Source organism: Lampris incognitus, chromosome 1 (genome assembly GCF_029633865.1).
Source record: "Lampris incognitus isolate fLamInc1 chromosome 1, fLamInc1.hap2, whole genome shotgun sequence".
Lineage (NCBI taxonomy): Eukaryota > Metazoa > Chordata > Actinopteri > Lampriformes > Lampridae > Lampris > Lampris incognitus.
Window position 1 is genome coordinate 132,709,976 of NC_079211.1, and position 21,847 is coordinate 132,731,822.

The following is a 21,847-nucleotide window of genomic DNA, read 5'->3' on the forward strand; positions in this document are numbered from 1 at the left end:
TTTGGTCTAGAAAATATAGAGTTTTTACCGCAGACAACTCGTGAAATTGCAAGAGTCAAAAAACAGTTATACCTCAGTATTACGTGTATTTTCATTAACGTTCTCCTGGTGATTTAAGTTCTTAAACAGCAACTCTGAAGCAATTAAATTGGAAATTAAACACATCACTATTTCACTCAGGCACTCCGTTAGACAGCCATTTCCTGTCTTGATTGAAAAGAGACTGTTTGAAGTTAGACAGACAGGAAGCATGATACTTTTTTCATCTTTCTTTATCACTTGCTCATTTCCTTTACCTCACAATCTCATCTGCAGTTTTAATTACATCCTGAGAATGATAGCTAGTACTGTGGTGTTTGCGGGTTTAAATGCTGTGATTAAATCATAACTGAACTTGTTAGAAGGGCCGTATAGTGTGTCCGTCTGATAATTATTTCAGATTAAATTAAAGGAAATTAAACATTTCTCAAGGTATCTGTGAGGGTGACAGCGTTATCGGGTGCAATGGCAGGAGAGCGTGTGAATGTTACACCTCCAAAAACACAATTTCTCACAGAGATAATAAGATGATTTTCAAGTGTTTTAAATGAAAATGGAAAAAATATGAAATGTTTTGCTTGTTTGCTTTCCACTTAAATTTGAGGCCCTGGTATGCTCCTAAAGTGCAATAATCAGAATCGGTGGCACGTAATGATCAGTAAGAAAGTCGCTGATGGCTGTTAAACTCTTTGACAGGTATGTGTGTTTCATAGGGCTATGTGGAAAACAAATCCTAATTATGTTGCATATGACATAATTAGGATGTTTGCATAGAGCTTATATGAAGGCCATGTCAAAGCAGAAATCAGGGACATTTATTTGTCATTTCATTTCATGCACTTGAGTACATGAAATGAAACTAAATATCATTTTCCTCAGCCCACAGCAGTGCAACACAGACAAAAACACATCCCCAAACTACAAGAACACATATATCCAAACTTCCAAAAAAAACCTACAAAAACACATGTATCCAACATATCCACAAAAAAAATTCACTGTCCAAGAGAGCAAACACCATGCAGGATGACTGTCAGAATTGCCGGTCTGCATGGGCTAGCAGTTAGCTTAGCCTGCTCCGCTTCCATGTCCTGTCAGACTGCCCTTGTTGTTTCCGCCTTGGGCGCAGCTCTTGCAGGGCCGTGGTCCCTGGGCCCACTGGATGCAGCAGACCAGGCCCCCCCCGCCAGACACCTTTGACAACACCTCCCCGCACTCCATACGACAACACTAAAAACACAGTCAACACTAGGCGAGGCCGCCACCAGACCACCTTCAGTGTTATTGGAACTGCCGGTCTGCATGGGCTAGCAGTTAGCTTAGCCTGCCCCGCTTCCGTGTCCTGTCAGACCATCCTCGGTGTTTCCTCTTTGGGTCCAGCTCCAGGCAGGGCCATGGTTCCTGGGCCCACAGGATGCAGCAGACCAAGCTCTCCCGGCCAATCCAGCGCCAGCTCTCCCAGCCATCAAACAAAGACACAAACTTAGATGCAGACATGGACAAAAATGTGACCCGGATGGTACTGGGTGAGGCCGCTGCAAACGCAAGTTCACGCTGCCACTTTCCCACAACAGTAGTGGGTGAGGCCACTGCAAATGTGAGTTCGCGCCACCAACTTTTCCTCACTTGTGATTTAGAGTTATGGAAAACTCAGTCGGAACTTGTACTTTTTGTCTGTCTAGACTAGGGGTGTGTGATGTGACGATATTAGATTCTGAACGATTAAAATGTCTCCACGATCTGCCTTTACAAAGAGATTGTTAGTGTCGTGCTACAGTGCACATTCTATCAGTTGCATTTCTGTGGCTCATATACGCATCCAAAGTTGTTTTTAGGGGTTGGAGTATTGATACCAAAGTATACTGTATTGGGTTAGGTTTTTGAGAATCAATCCTCATATTAAGAAAATTGATACTGTCTTTAACTAGTGATCTGAATAAATAATTTCTCTATTTTTTAATATTTTTTTTTTAATTGTTGTTTAGGATAGAGATGACTTCCTTCCGACTTCTCGCTCCGCTCCCCAAAAGCAGTGGCATGGCACCACACTATTGTTTTAGAAATTAAAACAAAATAGAGAAGTCTAGTTTATTTAATACTAATGCCAAGGCTTTCAGATATAACTTTTTGGTGTCTGTGTTAACCAGTGTTCACTCTAGAAATCACAATTTTGTGTGCACAAAATACTTTTCAAAATATCATCAGTACCAGGATACTAGCCTTAGTGTTACTTGGTATTGGATCGAAAAGAAAATCTGTGGTATTGCCCATCCCAAGTTGTTTTCCCAGCCAAATCAAAACACACTATTTGGTAGTCAGTTTCGCACCTTCTCTAGAGATCCACCAATAAACCAGTAATACAGTAGGTAGTGCCTTGGATTTCTTCCCCTCCCTCTTTTCATTTGGCAACATTGTGGCTGTTCTTGTGTAACTACGTTTAAAAAAAATGTCTGTTTTGATGTCAGTTCCATGAACAGTGGCTGTACTGGATAGCAGTTTTCATATCCTGATTATTTATACAGTTAAATACTGCTGCCAATTTATTTTTTATATGAAATAATGACCTGGCTACAATCACTGCCGCCATGGTCACTGGAAAGTGTGGGCATGACACCACTTATAAATGCGCTTCAGTTACCACCGACTCTCTGAAGACGCTAATAATTGTCATTCTGACTGCGTGTGGCTATTAGCACTGGTGTTTGTGAATTGGACTTTTTTGCAGTGAGGCATTTCAGTAGTATCCACAAGCAGCAACAGATAGTTGGTTGGCGTGCGAACTGACTCATTGCCAATAGGGAAACTCCCACTTCTGTGTTTACCAGCGACGTCGTTTGTCGGCCGACCAATAATTTAGCTTCAGTGACGTCTTTGGTCGCCGCTAGCTAGTACCGTTGTTGATCACCTGATCCAAAGTGATGGCCTAGTCAGGGACCTTAACGTTTGTAGGGCTGGCCAGCCAACAACTAACGACTGCATATGAGAAAGGCGCATGTTTTGTTTTTTTTTTGACCAAGAATGGTCTGTTTTATCCTTTTAGGTTTTGTTACCTTGTACTGCTATATGTTTTAAACATGGACATTAGTTTGGCTCTACTGTTCAGTAACTTGCAGAATTGTCTCAAAAACTAACATGAAAAGGACCATGGATCATGATCCTGCCTAAAAAAAAAAGAAAAAGATATTATATTTGTGCCGTATCGGGCCACCCGTCTTTCTTACAGACAGACTCTTATCAGCTGATAAGAGTCTACACCTGCATTATCTCTTCAGTTGAGATTATGGAGTTGAGTGTCATAATAGCTAAATCCTGTTGTTATGAAACCATTGCATTGTCTTGCACTGATAAGACATAGCCATGGTTTTTCCCCCCGATTTACAAGGCTTATAAAACATTAAAACACTTTGATCTTTTCAGCCCACACGCAAACATGAGCCATTTCCTTTTAAGAAGTCTTGAAAATAGGATTAGTAGTTTATGCTACTGTCTTGAAAATTACTGTTGGCACAGACAAGAAAAATAAGACAAAAATAACTTGAATTGACAAATTGCAAGTTTATGTGTTGAGTTAATATCGTGACTCTCGGACCCTCAAAACCTATAAAAATGTCCCTGTGTAACTTAGAAATGCATGCATATCGAAGAGACATATTCTTTTTCACACGTCTTCTTGCATCCCAGGACACTCACACTATGGTAAAGCTTAACTTTTTTTCAATCCTTTTTTTTTTTGTCATTGCTCAGTGTGGCAAAACACCCTCACCCCAATAAACCACTATCTAAACAGAGGTGCTTACAAGGACAACAGTGTTTTAACTGTGTGCCATAATCCACTCACCTTTGTGAACATTAACAGGTAAACTGATAGTGTTAATCACTTTATTCTGCTCGACTGTTTAATGTGGTAGCTATCGTTGGGATATGAGGTGCAAAAGTACAAAACAGGTCAATAAAGTGGTGAACTAACAACATAGTATATGAAAAACGATGGTGTTTAGTCTATGTGGATACCTGTTCTGCATAGCTGAATGAGTCACAAGTAATATCCATGCAATGCATTTAAATGTAAACAAATTTTACATTTCTTGGGTTTTGGAAATTCTTTCAATTCATTTATTTTCCCTAGCAGGCATTCATGGCACTGGAATATTTTTCTTGTATTTATTGTTATGATTAGTAGAGGCAGACCCAAACGCAGACACCGACGATAGAATTAAGTAATGCAAAAGGGGTTTATTGTAGGAATAAAGGGAAACGAGGATGGCAGAAAAGGCAGAAAGTAGAGAGGTGATGGCGGACAGAAGAGCTGGATTGAGCTGATTGGTGGATGGTAAAGCTAAGCTGAGCAGGACAGACGGACGAGGAAGTGAGCGTGGCGGGCTGATGATAAGCGAGCAGGCAGGAGGGCGAACTGGAGAGTAGTGATCCTGGAAGCACAAGGAGACACGGTAAATACAGGTAACGCAAACCGAGAGACTACCACAGTGGTTGAAACAACGATCTGGCGATGAGTGGATGGGGAACTGGAGTAGATATACAGTTGAGTTGATGGAAGGCGGGTGTGCAGGCTGGGAGGGTAAGGTGAATAAGACGCGAATCAGGAGGGAGCTAGAGAGTGCCAGGGAAGGAAGCCATGCCCACGCCACATAGACACACACAGAGACAGGCGGCGGAAAACAGGAGACACATAAAACAGGAAAACATAGAAACACAAGGGAAATAACTGGTGACACGGTTGTGGTCATGACATTTACATGCGTTATCTTTGAAATACCCTTGATTATTGAAAAGTCTTACTCAGATAATGATACCATTGAGTGGACAAGTGACGTACTTGAAAATGAATGAATAAATGACGATTTCTCCAAATGGTTTTGTCGACCACTGAGTTGTAGATAAGACTACAAACCTGAGGTCATAGCTTGCTGCAGCTTCTTCATTTGTAAGAGAATCGTTTGCTTTTGAAAGCCAAAAGAAACATTCACCTGCAAATAATCACACTGAGATTTATCAAACAAACAAAAAAAAGCTCTCAAAATGAACACGATTTGAATTTGCCTTGTTAGCATGCATAAATCTTGTGCAAGATGTGCTCACTTCTTTCACCGCTAATGGCATGTACCAGAATCAAAGCCCCCAGAGTTGCCAACTGTGGTAACCTGGCCGGAGTGAGATTTTGTGTACATGCATGCGCTCGCACGCACCGCGCTTTAATTCTTCTCTGTGCCATGCACTTAACGTTAGACAGCTAACGTAAGCATTTATTCAACATGGAGATAAGCATCATGCACCAATCAGAGTAATTTAAGATGCATCTCCATGGAAACACACACATAAAAGACCCCAGTTTTTGGATATTCAGCTGTCTTCTAGAGTCAAAGTCATTTGCTTGGTTTAACCATTAATATACCTGAAAGACTTCGAGACCATTACTATACCAGAAAGACTTTTCTGTTCCCCTGTTCGTCTCTGTTGCTGTCGTAGTGTTTTGGCATGAGATTTGCCTTGGTGTCGTGAGAGCGTGAGACAGAGCCTGAAAGTGTGAGACATGTGAGAGCTGGCAACCCTGACAAGCCAGTGAGACGGGAGGAAGAGCTGCATAATGTCTGTTCCAGCAAAGAAGACTAAAACACAAACCCAGAGTGATTATTCTCTTACTTCCTTCTGCTTCCGGTGTGGGAAGATGGCGGCGCGAATTCACATTTGCAGCGGCCTCACCCAGTACCAGTGTGGGAAGATGGCGGCACGAACTTACGTTGTGGTGGCCTCACCCAGTACAGTCAATGCAGTGTCTTTGTCTGTATCTAAGTTTGTGTCTTTGTTTGATGGCTGGGAGAGCTGGCACTGGATCAGCTGGGAGAGCTTGGTCTGCTGTGTCCAGTGGCCCCAGGGACCACGGTCCTGCGCAGAGCTGCACCCAAAGAGGAAACACCGAGTACGGTCTGACAGGACACGGAAGCGGGGCAGGCTAAGCTAACTGCTAGCCCATGCAGACCGGCAGTTCCAATAACACTGAAGGTGGTCTGGTGGCGGCCTCGCCTAGCGTTGACTGTGTTTTTATTGTTGTCGTGTGGAGTGCGGGGAGGTGTTGTCGAAGGTGTCTGGCTGGGGGAGCCTGGTCTGCTGCGTCCAGTGGGCCCAGGGACCACGACCTTGCCAGAGCTAGGCCCAAGGAGGAAACACCAAGGGTAGTCTGACAGGACGATGGAAGCGGAGCAGGCTAAACTACCTGCTAGCCCATGCAGACCGGCAATTCCGACAGTCATCCTGCATTCGTTTTCTTGGACAGTGATTTTTTTATTTATTTTTTTTTGTAGTTTGATATATGTGTTCTTGTAATTTTTGGATATGTGTTTTTGTCTTTGTGTTGCATGGCTGGGGGAAATTATATTTAATTTTATGTACTCGAGTATATGAAATGTCCTGATTCCTGATTACTTTCCCTCCGGTAACATAATTAGCATCTTGACATCATTGGCCTTATTATCATTGGTAGTAGTGAGAAATGCTTGCCTGGGATTCGGAGGTTTGGAGGAGGAGGTGGTTTGGGTGTGTTTCTACTTTAAGGCCTTGTGCTTATCAGCGTAGGGCAGATGCACTTCCAACGGTGCTCGCTGACAGGTGCGGTGTGTGTGGATGTGTGGTGTGACAGAGCATCTGTGTATGCCTGTGGTGGTCGGCAGCAGCACCCTCCCCCCACCCACCACCCCACCCATCCCCCGGGGAGATGGCTGCCAAGGGTTGGGTTCATGTACAGGAACAGGTGCGCCTCCCCTTCCCTCCTCTCTTTCTCTCCTCCCTCCCTCCTCTTCTGCCTCGCTTCCCTCTTTTCCCCCAGGAGACATATGGTGAGAGTGATTGGAGAGGTCTGGGGACTGCAGGAAAACGCTCCTCTCTCCAGTTCATCTGTTCCAGACGGCGCCCTGCGGGACAGTCAGGCGTTCCCGAGGGTGCGGCTGGCTGTGAATCAGCCCATAGAGGCGGATGTGCATTCAAGATGACTGCTTTGTTTCTCTGTGTGTCGTCAAACCACAACCCCGATCACCTTCTTCTGCCATGCATCATAATATTACACACATTCACATACAGAATGGTTCTTTTAGCAGCCACAAAACTGAGCACGCTACTGTGTGTCTTCAAATCGGTGCCAAAATAGCACAGGATCAATCAATAGTGGGCAATCCGTGACTCACCATCTTAATGTGGTATGCAGTGATATTTGCTACATGTAGCGTTGTAATTTTCATTTTCTTATGCAGGGTAGCCTATTTCAATGTAGCCCTCCGAAGGCATTGGCAAACCAGGAAGTAAGGGTTGTATTTTTCACATTTGCATTGCCATGCAATTTCAGCTGTGTTTCAGAAACACTATGACTACTCATTATTATGGCTGTTAATGGTTTTTTTACCTACAACATACAGACAGGTGACAAATGAAAGGAAAAATCTGAACGCTTGACCCCCCCTAAAGTGAGGGGGTCCAGGGGCTCTGTTATGCTCTGGGGGTATTTTCCTGGCATGGTTTGGGTCCACTTGTCCCCTCAGAGCGAAGGGTCACTACAAATCTATATACAAAGTTATTCTGAGTGATCACCTTTATCCTATGATGAAACAGTTCTATCCTGTTGGGAGTGGTCTCTTCCAAGATGACAATGCCCCCATCCACAGAGCACCAGGGTCACTGAATGGTTTGATGAGTATCAAAATGATGTAAATCATATGCTATGGCCTTCACAGTCACCAGATCTCAACCCAGTTGAACAACTACAGGAGATTTTGGACCGACGTGTTAGACAGGACTCTCCACCGCCATTATCAAAACACTAAATGAGGGAATATCTTTTGAAAGATTGGTGTTCATCCCTCCAGTGGAGTTCAGAGACCTGTAGAATCTATGACAAGGAGCATCGAAGCTGTTCTGGAGGCTCGTGGTGGTCCAGCACCTTACCAAGACATGTTATATTGGTTTTTCCTTTAATTTGTCACCCGTCTGTGTGTGTGGTAGGGCAGGATGATATTGACAAAATCAAATATAACTATATTTTTGACTGAGTACCTCAATAGCATTAATATGATGATTTTTTTTTCGGGATGATTGGTGTTTTCATAAGATATTTACACCCAAGAAATCTTGTGAAATGATCGTTAATAATATGGATATGATGACCAAGCAGGTAGAGCCATTAACTTAATTCACTCAGCTAAGTCTGATAAGTTCAGAAAATTGTCTAACTTTGCTGTAATGCAACCTATAAGACCATAGAATTACAACATTCAAGTTAAAGCATGATATCATGATACCTAAATCCCAGATGATATCTAGACTTTTTCACAATGTCAGTATCATATTTATGTATATTGCCCAGCTCTTATATATGGAGAGATAAAGATGAAAATCGTGATAATTTTCCTTTTAATATGCAAACTTGTGTTTATATGTCGCTTTGAATGTACTGCGTGAATCGGGTTGAGTCACCATCTTATGATTTTGTGATATTACAAGCTTTTTATATTTGTGTTTCATCTTGCAAATGTGTAGCCCTGTGTGTACCGTGGGAGAGAGACACAGGGGCATTTGAGGCCTTGTATAATATGTGTGTTTTTATGTGGTCATTTATTATAAGGCGGGCTCGATGAATAATGTATGATTAAGGGGCGTAATGGATACACTGGGACTCGTCAAAATAAAAGCCAAAATCCATTTGCTCTCCCCTTAGCAAATCCACTAGCCTGTCCTTGGGCTAATTTCCAACGTGGGACTTGGTGGGAGTGTGAGTGTGTGTCTTGATAGTGATTGCAAGGGAGGGAGGTGTTGGTAGTGCTGTAAAAGGAAGGGGACGGGGGGGGGGGGGAGGAGAGAGAGAGAGAGAGAGAGCGAGAGAGAGAGAGAGAGAGAGAGAGAGAGAGCGAGAGAGAGAGAGAGAGAGAGAGAGAGAGAGAGAGAGAGAGAGAGAGAGACCTGGATTGAGTTAGTGGAAAGAGGTGGCTGAAGAAAAAGAGGTGTTTCTGGCTTCCTTCCTCGTCCATGTCTCATTTCACTCCCTCTTCCTTCTCTCGCTTTCTCTTCCCTCCCCGTACTTGTGCTGCCTCTGTCTTTCCTCTGTCTCTGTGTCTCTTGCCAGCTCATAGCTCCTTCCCCTTGCCTCCGAGCAGCTGCCACTTCTGAGCCTGAAGAAAATGAAGGCAGATGAATCAATTTGGCCTGTGGCCCTAAAGTGCACTTGTCTGCGCCCCGGCCCAGGCGGGGGATAATGAGCCGATAGATTGAGCCGGTGCAGGAGCCCAGCACTGAGCGCTGAGGTGCAGCCCCCTACCCCACCCCTCCCCTCCATCCTCAGCCCCAACCCCCACCCCAACAAATGCCTCCCTGAGCAGCGGTGGCAGCCTGTCGCTAGGTTAATGGGGGTGAGGGTCCTTTGCACAGGACACTTTTCAGAACAAATTAGGGGAAGGATCTGTATCTGCTCTACTCAGCCTTCCCCACCCTGCGTTGCAACCCCCCCCCCACACACACACCCCTCAAACCAGACCCACTTCCCTAATCCCCCCCCTCGCATCACCCACAGAGCAGATTGGTAGCATGGCAGCATAAAGCAGAGGAGCATCCAGCCAGTAAGTGTGGGAGAGGTGAAAGAGAGGATAGTTGTGGTGGGGAGTAGTGGGGGGTGGCACAGGGTGGCAGGTCCAAGATCCAAGGGTAATGAGGATCGGGACCAGAACAAGGCTGAGATGTAGCCTTCCTGAGCGCTGCTAACAGGTGAATGCAGGCTGGGGAGAGGCGGAGTGAGGATGGAGGTGAGGACGATGGAGAGCCTCGGTAATTCAGGAGACAGGGAGGTTGAAGACCGGGTGAAGTCCGAGAGCTCCGGGATGGCTCCCCCTCTGTGAGGCGAAGGAGGCGAGAGGATCAAAGCAGCAGTACAACAAAGCATCACCCACCAGCCTCCAGCCAGCTCCCTGCTTACTGGCTGGAGATTGATTGACATCAGAGAGAGAGAGAGAGAGAGAGAGAGAGAGAGAGAGAGAGAGAGAGAGAGAGAGAGAGAGAGGCAAGTTAGCTTAGCTTAGCATGAACTGATTTCAAGGGCCTACTTTCAAGCCCCGCCAACACTGTTTTTTTGTCAATGCCATGACTAGGCCAGCATCAGAGTAGAATAAATGAGTGGGTCCAAGTCAGCGCAGCTCAACTTGGGGGGAAATTAAGATGCTGGAGGGCTCTTTGAAGATAATTAAAGTGCACAGAGAAGCAGCCTCCAGAGAGGGGCCACAGACATGTTAAACTACAGACTAATGGAGATAATTTCCAGTACATTATTCATGTAAAACGGGGCTATACTGCTCTTTTTGTTTGTTTGTTTTTTTTTCCTCTCGGTGTAATGTTATTGTAATGCAATATTCCCAATTTAATTCAGTAGCCTGCTTACATGCATGTTAAGGTTAATAATCCTGCCTGCGCCCCTGACCAAGGCTATGACAAAGAACTGGAGTTGGTCCCAGGGCACTGCACTGTGACTGCCCACAGTTTCTAGTGTGTGTATAGCGGATGGGATAGATGCAGAGAATGAATCTCATTGTATGTATGTACAGTGACAATAATGTATTTTCTTTTTCATCTTTAAATCCACTTGGTTTAACCTTGCCTCCGCGCTGCATGGGCCCGTCTTCCTCCATGGCAAATGAATCCGTGCATCAAGGAGCCAAAATGGAACACCGGCCTCTGAGATCTCTTTATGCCTCTGAGAACTGTTCCCTCTAGTTTACCCATAATGCATTTCAGAGACCTTTCATGATTCTTAAGATATGGCAGGGACGCCATAACGACTTTGATCTGCGTACAATGACCACCAATCAGATCTCAGTAGAGACCTCCGCCCCCAAGTGTTCTAATTTGCCCTTTATGAGAAGCACAAAAAAAAGAATCATATAAAAGCTGTACAGTTGGGAGCTGAGGGCCAATTAAACACCTCCCTTGACAGGAAATTACCCTGTGCCTTAATCACAGGCGACCAGAGCTGCCAATCTTTTGTCAGAGCTGGTGGATACCTGCCTAGATCAATTGGTTTCCTGTCCTGTTAAACAATGGCTTGGGGAGCGGGCCTAGCAGGCACCATCATTAACCTCGGCTGCTAATTAGACGCTCTCCTCTGATCAATAGCTGGGCTGATTGCTGACTGTGTAATGTAGCCTGTAGTCCCCCAGTAGAGACACCAGCACTTCAGAAATTTGTCAGCACCGTTAATGCTGGGTAAACAAAGTAATCAGCAGCCGCACTTGATGGTGACGTGACGCGGCGCAGACTGTACGTCAACACCCACGTCTGCCTCTGCTTCCCTGTCTGCCTGTGAGTACGGCTGGTCTTTGTGCGCTCTGTGAGAGAATTAAATAATAATAATTTTCTTTTTGAAAAAAGGCTGCCGTCTATTTTGAGAATCAGGAAGCGATTAGCCTGACAGCTAGTGGAGGGAGAGTGTGGAAAGCAGAGACAGAGAGAGAGGTGGAAGTCAACCCTGATTAGGCCCTCCTGCTGGAGTCCTGCCCTGCCCATTTCTGCTACCTGATTGCATCGCTGCAGCGCTCCCTCGCACTGCCACCCGCCCCGTTTCTGTCAGCACTGACCTCAGCGCTTTGCTAATCCCCCTTGACCAATCAGCAAGCTTGCCTTGGTGCGGGCAGGGTAATTAAAATGGAATTGTGTCTACTTGGCCTGTGGGCTGGTGGGCATGAGGGTAAACAAACGCTCTCTCTCCCCTCTTTCTCTCTCTCTCTCCCCTCTCTCTCTCTCTCTCTCTCTCTCTCTCTCTCTCTCTCTCTCTCTCTCTCTCTCTCTTCCACCCTCTCTCCCAGCCAGGTGGTAGCGTACAGGACCTGTCAGATTAGCTGATGACCCTTTTAATTCTAGCCCAGCCGGGGGGCATAATTGATATTTACTGAGAAAGGTTAATTGTAGCAGTGATCTGCTTAAATTACGGTGGAGATCAGGAGACCAAGGCCAGCCACCGTGTGTGTACCGCTGGGGAAGCAGTGTGCAAGCTGCTAGTCAAATGGATTACGCCCTGCAGCTATCCCCGCCATCCTCGGAGGGTGGGACTGGGTGTGCACGAGCACTGTGCAATGTGATTGGCTTGTGTTGCACCTGTATAGTCCTATCTGCTGAGCTCAATGACCTCCCATCTGGCTGGGATTTATTAAGTCCATGCCAGGTCTGGTGGCTGGTCTACCCAGTCTTCACTAAAACAAGCCGTCTGACTTGGTACGGCCCAGAAAAAAAATACAGCTGCATTTACAATAGCATATCTGCACTGAATCGGTCAGTCGCTGTTTGATTTACCACCTGTCTGTACTGACTGTTACTCCATCCTGTTACTATGTTGTTGGTGGACGGCACTGTATGCCGCAGTGTGCCACGGTTAGGCGTTGCAGATGTTTTGGCCCCAAGATAAGACAACATGTTTTTTTTTCCTTTAAAGCTGCTACATTAAGCTTATGGACAAAGGCATTTGTGTTTGGCGGAACAACGTTGTCACAAAGATCTATGTTAGCTTGTGCATTTGTTTTGATGAGAAGAGTGAGAGAGGTAGTGGTGTTTTTGAAAAAAAAACAGGTACTTGCAAGATGTTCGGCATTGAACTAATGTATCTCTAGTGTGGCCATGAATCCCATCTGTGTGCCATAAATTGTATAGTAGCATACCGGCTGTGTTGCATGTATGGCCGGGTGTGGTCATTTTGATGTACACCTTCATAGTCTGAAGACACCTTTTCCTTTCTGCTCCTCTGCTGTAGATCAAACCTCTGGTCATGCGTGCAGTCAAAGTGAGCGAGGACCAGGCTATGCAGGAGCTCAGTATACCCCACAGGAGCAACTCCAAGGAGCACCTTAGTGAGGTGAGACCCCCAACACCACCACCACACACACACACACACACCACATGTACTACCTATTGAGGCCCAGGCTAGGGCAGGGGACCTCTGAAGTAGGCTGCGGCATCTGTGTATATGTATACATGTGTGTGTGTGTGTGTGTGTTCGTGTGAGTGAGTGGCAGGAGCTGAGATTAGAGGGCAGTCGGTGCAGTAGCCCCTGCTGTTTCCAGGTCTCACCTCATAAATCCCCATGTGTTGGCAAAAGGCTGGCGTGGCTGGCTGGCTGGCCGGCCGGCCAGCAGCACACAGACAGAAAATGATTAGTCCAGTCACACAACATCACCTATCTGGCCGGGCATTATTTAAAATGTGGCACGGTTAAATATAAACATGACCTAACCCAACTCAGCCAGGTGCAGCCTGACCTTGCCAACCCCCGAATGGAAAGAGTTAAAGCAACGGTTCCAATTATTGCCCTGTCGGTATCCATATGTTAGCCCGCTTAGAGGATGAGATGAAGGCAAAGGAAAATGGAGGCTGGGAGTCGGTTAGGCGCTAGGGATGAAATAATGCAATTTAGATACAGGGGAAGTAATGAGAATTTATGCAAAATCCCAAGCGGCTCATTTTAAATGAATGTAGAAATATGCTTCCTAACTAATGCCTGTCAAGCAGGCCTACCAAACCTTACTAAATTCAATCAGACAGTTCATTTAGCTGACGAAAGCGCGAGGGGAAAGTCGGGAGGGCGGGGGGGAGGGGGGGGTGGGATGGGGTGGCGGGGATTGGGAAGTCTCGGGCCTCTCAGCAGAAGCCTTGTGCAGAAAGAAGAAAAAAAATGATGGAGGGGAAAAAAGATTTTAATGAACTGATTAAATGCTTTGTTTTAAGCTATTCAGTATTCCAAAAGAAAATCCAGAGGAAAAAAAATAATACCCAGCCAAGTCTCCCCCTCAATCTCCATTTTTTTTTTTGTAAGCCTCCCTCTTTTCTTTCCCTCCACTGCTACACCCACCCACCACAACCGCCAGCCCCCACCCAACCCCTGTCCCGCTATTTCTCATGAATTTGTGTAAAAGGCTGGTTTTTTTTTTTTTTTAATGAAAAAGTCAGGAGGAAGAGGCGGGCTTGGCAGATAAAAGAGCCGATGGCGGTTGACAGCTCTGACAGGGATATACAACATTGCGGCGAGGTAGGGGCACGGGAGGGATTGTGGTAGTGGTGGTGGGGGGGGCATGGATGAAAATTGCACGCTGTAATCGCCGATGGTGTTAGATGTGGCATGTCTCTCTAATCTGCTGCCAAATAAATGGTGCACAGACGTTGATCGCTGTAGCCATGCCATCCATATCTATCCATCTCTCCCCCCACCACTCTCTCTCTCTCTCTCTGTCTCTCTCTGTCTCTCTTTCTCTGTCTGGTCCTATGGCTCTCTTGCTGTGGTATTGCACTAAATGAAGGCCTGGACTCACACCGGGATTTTCACACAACCATCATGTTGCTCCCCGAATTTCAGCTCCGTAAAATCTCTGCCGCCACATCAAGAGCACCGCTAATTTTCACAAAATGCACTCCCCACATCAAAGTGGCTCCCTGGCTTTAAGAGCTCTTTACTAATGATACCGCTTCGGCAACGAGCAAAATGGATTTCTCTTGTCTTACCGCCAAAGGATATAGAGACAAATGTGACACTCGGACTCACCCGCCCGCCTGTAAAAACAGTCATGCATCAATTTGGGAGCGGGCGTAAAAAACGCCTGGGATGTTGTTTGTTCATCGCCATGGTTGGGTCTTTATCTGTTTATTTTGACTACATAATTGTGCCTATGGTGCGGCGGGGCCCCGGCACTAAGCCACACAGGGATTAGCGAAATGCGAGGGAGGGGGGGGGATATTTCAACTGCATCTGCGTCCTGTGACGGAGGATGGAGGGAGCAGCGTTAGGGAAGAGGGCGGAGGTTGCAGTTTTTTCCGGGATCTCGTCCACCCACACACCTATTTGCTCTTGTTTCAGAAAGCTCCGAGACCCCCACTGGATGCAGGGCCTCTTACGCCACCGATTTCCTTATGCTCTAGCGATCTCTGATTGGCCCTCGCTGATTTTGAAAACCAGTAGTCTGACTCAGAGACGATAGCTAAGCCCCGCCCACTTGTCGCTGTGTTTTTTAAGGGGAACAGGGGAGGGGGCGTGGAAATGGGGAGAGGATTAAGGGGCGGATTTAGCAACATTTCTCTTCTCAGGGGCTGTTTAGTTAACCCTTAAATGCTGCCAACATCCGCCCCATCCCTCTCGCTGCCATTGTCAGACGCACACACGCACACACACACAGACACACATACGCACACGCACACACACACACACACACACACACACACACACACACCCCTCAACCGCACTCCCTCTCTGGGGCAGCTTCTTAAATCCTTTTGAAGTCCTAAGCGCTGCAGAAATCCATTGAGAGCCATGTATAATGGCTTTTAAGAGAGAGTGTTTAGCTGTATGCTGACCCTATGGCTTATGAACCACTAGCGTTTTAATGGATCCCCCCCCCCCCACCACCACCACCCCTTCCTTTTCCTTCCCTCACCGGCACTAAATCCAATGGATTGTCCTTCATTATCATTTAAATAAACCTCTCTTTCTGCTCAGAATGCTCCAAGTTGAATGAACTCTGCATAGTAAGGCTAATTCCAAGTGGCCTTGGCCTACCACCACCCATACAAATACACACGCATACACACACACACACATACACACACACACACACACACACACACACTCACTTGCTACATGCAAACTGACAAACACACATTCACAGAAAGTGTTCATGTACTTACTAAAAACATACACACACACACAACAACAATGCGGAAACATAATTTTGGACCTTTTGTGTTCACAATATTGCCTTCTGTGCCCTTCGTCTCCTCTCATCCTCCTCCCTTCTCTGGATGTGGTTGTGAAGGGAGCAAAGAGGTTGAACAGAAAGGGAATAGTCTTTTGAATCCCACAGAGCTGGCTTTTCCGTTCACGGTGGGACTCCTCCTTAATCGTCACCACAGGGGCCATCCTGTGAATCAGAGGGGAACATAGGTGTTGATGAGGGCTAAGGCCCATCGCAGATGAGTAGGAAGTGTGTGTGTTGGGGGGTGGGGGGGGCTGGCAGAGTACAAAATGCGGGTGAGCGGTGACGGTCGTCTGGATCGAAGGTGGACCTATGGCCAAAACTAGTCTAGCAGAGAAATCCTCTCCAGAGAACGAGGGGAGAAATTGCCAGTTGAGACAGAGGGATGAAAGGTAGTGGAAAATGGAAGTGGGGGAGAGATTTGGAGATTGGTGATCGTGCTGGGCCCTGACTGACAGAGCCAGAGAAAAAACAAAAAAAATTGTCTTTCCTTTCAGCTGTCTGTCCTTGTCCAGCATTAGAGCCCGACATTGCAGAACGCCAGGGTCCACAGGCTTAATAGAAAGATACACATCAAATGATGTTTAGGTGGAGTACAAACAGTATGGTATATGCAGTACATTTATGGGCTGTCACTTCAGTTGAGTGACATGCCATTGGAAAAAAAAGTGACTCAAAATAATCCTATTAGGGTGTCCGGGTAGCGAGGTAGTCTATTCCTTTGCCTACCAACACGGGGATTGCCGGTACTAATCCCCGTGTTACCTCCAGTTTGGTCGGGCGTCCCTACAGAAACAAATGGCCATGTGTGCGGGTGGGATGCTGGATGTTGGTATGTGTCCTGGTCGCCGCACTAGCGTCTCCTCTGGTCGGTCGGGGTGCCTGTTTGGGGGGGAATAGCGTGATCCTCCCACGCGCTACGTCCCCCTGGCGAAACCCCTCACTGTCAGGTGAAAAGAAGCGGCTGCCGACTCCACATGTATCGGAGGAGGCATGTGGTAGTCTGCAGCCTTCCCCGGATCGGTAGAGGGGGTGGAGCAGCAACCGGGGCGGCTCGGAAGAGCGGGGTGATTGGCCAAGTGCAATTGGGGAAAAAAAGGGGGGAAATCACATTATCCCTAAAGGGTAGCTGATGACTCAAGTTTGCATTGCACAAATGAAAACATGTTCAGTTTGCAGTCTATGTATTGGGTTGTGTTTAATATTAAACCTTATAATTATTTTTCTCTACCAAATGAATATAACACGTTCTGTGTATTTGCCATCAAGTGCAGTACCATTTTGTCGAATACTGCGAATACTGCATATTTTGAATACCATGTTTTCCCCAGCTTTGGAAGAGTAGTGCTGTTGGTAATTGCGACAGACAACGCTGCTGCAGTGTCCCAGCTGTGGATCACTCACAGAACAACAATTAAATACCCAAGTTTGAATTTGATTTTTTTTTTCTGATGCAAGTGATGGATTCCCTTTCATGTGTCTGCCATTGTCGGAAGTGCGATGAACTCCGCGTTGTATTGGAGCAGCCTTTTCCTCTCCCGTTGTCAGTGGTTGCCACTCCAAAATGCATTGCTGAAAGCACCGACATATCCAAACAAAATAAACCGTGTTTTCCTGGGGAGAATAACCTCACAGCATCTACAAACTGAGTCACTCAGGTTGTGAACAATTGTTTTCAGAGTGAGCCTGACTCAGTGTCCCCCTGGTCCTAGCCAGAATGAATGGGAGTGATGTGTGTCTGTGTGTGTGTCTGTGCGCGCGCGCATGCGCGCATGTGTGGCGTATATGACGGGGTGGGTAAAAGGTTAACGTGAATATTGATATTAAAGCACTGCAGCTTCATCATGTCTGTGTCAGCGAGTGAAATGCGCCTTAAAGGTCATCCCTGTTCTCCTCTCTCTCCCTACAGAGCTCCACTCACTCGCTGTCAGGGCACGGCTACTCGGTAAGTGACATTTTCATGCTTCATAGCTTTATGGCAGAATTACAATCTCCAACGACCTGCTTTATAGCCCCGGCGCTCGACATTTTAATTATGTTAAATAGAGTAATGGAGAAATCATGATATTAGAGACATTACTTCTGGCCAACTGACTGATTAAATTGCGGTAAGGTGTCCTGCACTACCTTGGCGGAGAGAGCCTTTTTTTTTTATATATATATTGGCATCGATCAGCACTGTTCGTCGGTGCTGCAGTTAGCCTGTCAGAGTCTTATGTCTTCTTCCACACACTGCCAATGGAGGACCCTCATTTACCTCACTTATCAGACAATAAGCTTAAAAGCCTTTTAAAGGGCCAACATATATATACACAAAGACTATTTATCCACCGCGACACAGCGGTGCATGCACTTAAGCTTTTAAAATCCCCAAGCAGTTACAACACGTCTTATGACCTGCTGGAAATCACCGACGCTGCATTAAGAGAGAGAAAATTGAAGCAAGGCGAGCGTGCTTCTCTTTTTTTTTTCTTCTTTTTTTTATTGCCAGGGAGGGAACATGTTCGACTGTTATTCAAGGTAAGTGTGCCTGAGAGGAATATACAGTGATGCTGGGAGAATGCCGTCAGCCCGCTGCTTTCATACATCCGCTGTCTCGCAAAATGTCAGAGCGAGACTATTTTTATTTCTTGAAAGCATCTGTTGCCTTCCACCGGGTGCGTTCTCAAACCGTACCCATGCGCCGTTTTCCCCCCGCCGTCCCCACGATGATACGTCTGGTCCCTGGGTAATAGAGACAGCAGCCGTCCTTTATGTCCCCCTTCTTTTAAAGGGAGCTCATAAGAGGAGCGCTCCTTTTGTAAGCATGCTACTTTTAGCTGATGACTGACATATGGCAGTTCTCATCGCAGCTTGGAAGCAATCATCCAAACAAACAACACAACTATAAACGGTTTGTCACTGTTAATCTGCCTCCAAGGACTGCCGTTAATGCACTGAACAAAGCACAACTTGAAAAGGATGTTGATCTCTGTGCAAATCTCTTCTTTTTTTATCCTCTTTTTTTTTTTTCTTTTAATTTTTTTTTTCATAAATGGAACATGTCATATTCCTATTCCCCGGTGGCCACATAACTCCCAGGCAGATGAAAACAAACAAGACCTCCCAAAAAAAGCTTCTGGGGCCCTTTGGCTTGAGCTGTCAGTTTGAGTTGGTGGGGAATGAGGCTCTCTCTTTATCTGAAGGGAGGGGGGGGCAGATAGAGACACAGAGAGAGAGAGAGAGAGAGAGAGAGGGCAGGGTAGAAGGGGAGGGAAAATGTAAAAAAAAAAGTTTTAAAAAAAAAACACCCGCAAAGGAAAGTGCAGTAGCGAGGGGCAGGAAGTCTTGTGTTGTTAAGCGCCCCTGTCTGGCTATCTGGTGGTGCGATCTGTGGCATTTGAACCCGCCGGGCTCTCCCTGGGCCTTTCAGCTCTGACTCCCGCTGCCTACTCCTCTGCCGGGCCCACTCACTCCTTCTCGGGGCCCCCTTATCTGCAGGTGCTCAAGGCTCTCTGTGATGGTGGGGTGGGGGTGGCGTGAGAGGAGTGCAGGGGCCTCCAGGGGACTGTCAGGCAGAGAGGCCAAACGGGTGGGTGGGGTTGGGGGGGTAGTGTAGCTGGATGAAGTGCTATGGCTGGAGGAGGAGGAAGGAGGAGGGTGAATGTGTGGCTGGAGGGGTAGTGGGCCGTCAGAGGTGGCCGGTGAGGTGGGGAGAGGGGTCAAAGGGCAGGGAGGCCCGGACAGCGCCACCGATAGCAGGGGGCATGGTTATCAGATGAGAAGCATGTCTTTCTGATCGTAATCTCTGGCCCTGTTTCCCTGGAAAAGAGTCAAGGGGGTGGGGTGGGGTGTGTGTGTGTGTGTGTGTGTGTGTGTGTGTGTGTGTGTGTGTGTGTGTGTGTGTGTGTGTGTGTGTGTGTGTGTGTGTGTGTGTGAAGGGGTGGGGGTAGGGGGCTTCATCTGTCACAAGGCACTAAGGTGACGAAGCCAATCCCTCCTGACAGTTTGTTTTCCATTTCTTTTGGGCATAACCGCTCTTCTGTTTTTTTAGGGGGCTTTTTTTTTGGGAGGGGGGCAGTGCTGCCATATGTCTCTGTTCTTACGGTGGATGTAAGGAGGTGTGCTTTATGCTACTGGTTAATGGATTAGAATTTGAAGACATTTTGGTTGCTTCATGTACACATGTGACATTTGTATCTTGAGTAATACTTTCCATTGGACGTGCAGTAGTGTAGCGTGTAATGTGTTTCTGAGGACTTTTATTGGGTAGTAGAGTGGAAAGTACTGTGGAAAGACACAACAGGAAAAAAATACAACACTGGTTTAACGTTAACATTGATTTTCAGTGTTACAGTATTTGAAAATTATCCACTTATCCAAATTAAGCCAAACCAAAGGTCAATTTTATACTGACATGCTCTCTCTCTTTTTTCTCTCATATATATATATATATGTATATATATATATATATATATATATATATATATATATATATATATATATATATATATATGTATGATGTATAGACTGCATCTGATTTTACAAGTTCAAAATGTCCAGTCCATAACAAAAGTCACTGACATTTTTTTAAAACCCATTTTTGAGAAAAACATCATCCACTCTTTTCATTCCATCGAGCTCAGTGTTATTCTGCTCTCATTTCCACGTTTTCTAGTTTGACTGAGATAACGAGAAAAAAAAAATCTCTATCTTGCGGATGTGCGCAATATTATCTGTTGACAAGCAACGGTAGGAATTGCCGGTCAGTTGCTGAAAGCGGTTTGGCTTTCATACGCTTTGTTGAGCGCAGTCTGTAATTTGTTATTACATCTTTCTCGGTTGTGACACCTGTATCTTTATTCCATTCTTCCATATCCAGGGGTTGACTCGTCTGGCGGGCTGCGACGACCCTAAGCTACTCACCTCATGTCAGCCAGATTTGTTTTTTTCCAGTCGATGACTTTGCCAGAGCTCGAGGTTGAGCCCCTTGGCCCACGGTGCTAATCTGCTGCAACGCTGTAGCCTGTTGAGTCCACAGGCAATACGGCTATAGCGGCACTGAGACCCTCGCTCTCTCTCTCTCTCGCTCTCTCTCTCTCTCTCTGTCCCTCGCTCTCTCTCTTGCTCTCTGTCTGTCCCTCGCTCTCTCTCTCGCTCTCTGTCTCGCTATCTCTCTCTCTCGTCACCTCCTCTCGGTGGATGACTGGATATGGGATTGTTTATCAGCCTGGCTCTGTCCTGTTTGCTCTGTGCAGGCTTTATTATAGCCTTGGCTGTGTTTTGGAGACAATATCTGTGCCTTGTTTCCTGGGCTGCTACCTGCTTGTTGTTGCAGAGGAGATGGGCCCAAGCTCTGGTGATTTATCATCCTCTCAGGGGCTCCTTGATAAAGAACCCAGCGCTCCCCTCTGCGCCTGGGTAGACGCGCTCTGAAAGAGAGAGAGAGAGAGAGAGAGAGAGAGAGAGAGAGAGAGAGAGAGAGAGAGAGAGAGAGAGAGAGAGAGAGAGAGAGAGAGAGAGAGAGAGAGAGAGAGAGAGAGAGAAGGGTTGTCAGTATAGCTCATTGCAGCTATCTGCCTGTCTTGTCGCTACCCCCGAGCTGGATATGGAGGAGGAGGAGGACATTTTAGCTAAGTAGAAAAGACAACATGCCTCCTTCTACCTCAGATGAAGTGATTGAATTTCTGCTTCTTCTCCTGCTGAAACCACCCATGGCCAGTCTTAGAGCTTGTGCGATCACATTCAGACAGGGTGCAGGCTAAAGTATGGGGTTGAAAAATGTATGGTTTCAGTGTATGCATGTGCGATAGTCACACTGTAAAGGATACAGTGCAAGGTATATTGGGCCCATCAGTCATGTGGGGCTGAAACTCCTATGGCTTGATAGAAAATGAAATCTAGCAAGGGCCGCTTTTTTTTATAACTACTGTTGAAGAAAAATATCCCAGCACACCTGACAAATAACATAATTTAAAGGGGCACCAAGTAACTTTTTTTTTTTTTTTTGCTTTAGCATATTATCATGAAATTCATTTTGGGTTGCATAGTGTGATGGCTAT

The 21,847-nt window shown here is 46.2% G+C and overlaps 1 protein-coding gene across 1 annotated transcript in view; it reads left to right on the forward strand.

Moving 5' to 3' along the window:
* The window catches only part of LOC130112456 (fibrosin-1-like protein), a 128,661-nt gene extending 107,440 nt beyond the window's left edge, over window positions 1–21,221 (forward strand). Inside the window, exons 3-6 of the mRNA XM_056279807.1 lie at window positions 12,821–12,922; window positions 17,716–17,751; window positions 18,298–18,326; window positions 21,044–21,221. Coding sequence (XP_056135782.1) covers window positions 12,821–12,922; window positions 17,716–17,751; window positions 18,298–18,326; window positions 21,044–21,221 — 345 coding nt within the window. The remainder of the gene's footprint in view (window positions 1–12,820; window positions 12,923–17,715; window positions 17,752–18,297; window positions 18,327–21,043) is intronic.
* Window positions 21,222–21,847: the final 626 nt, after the last annotated feature.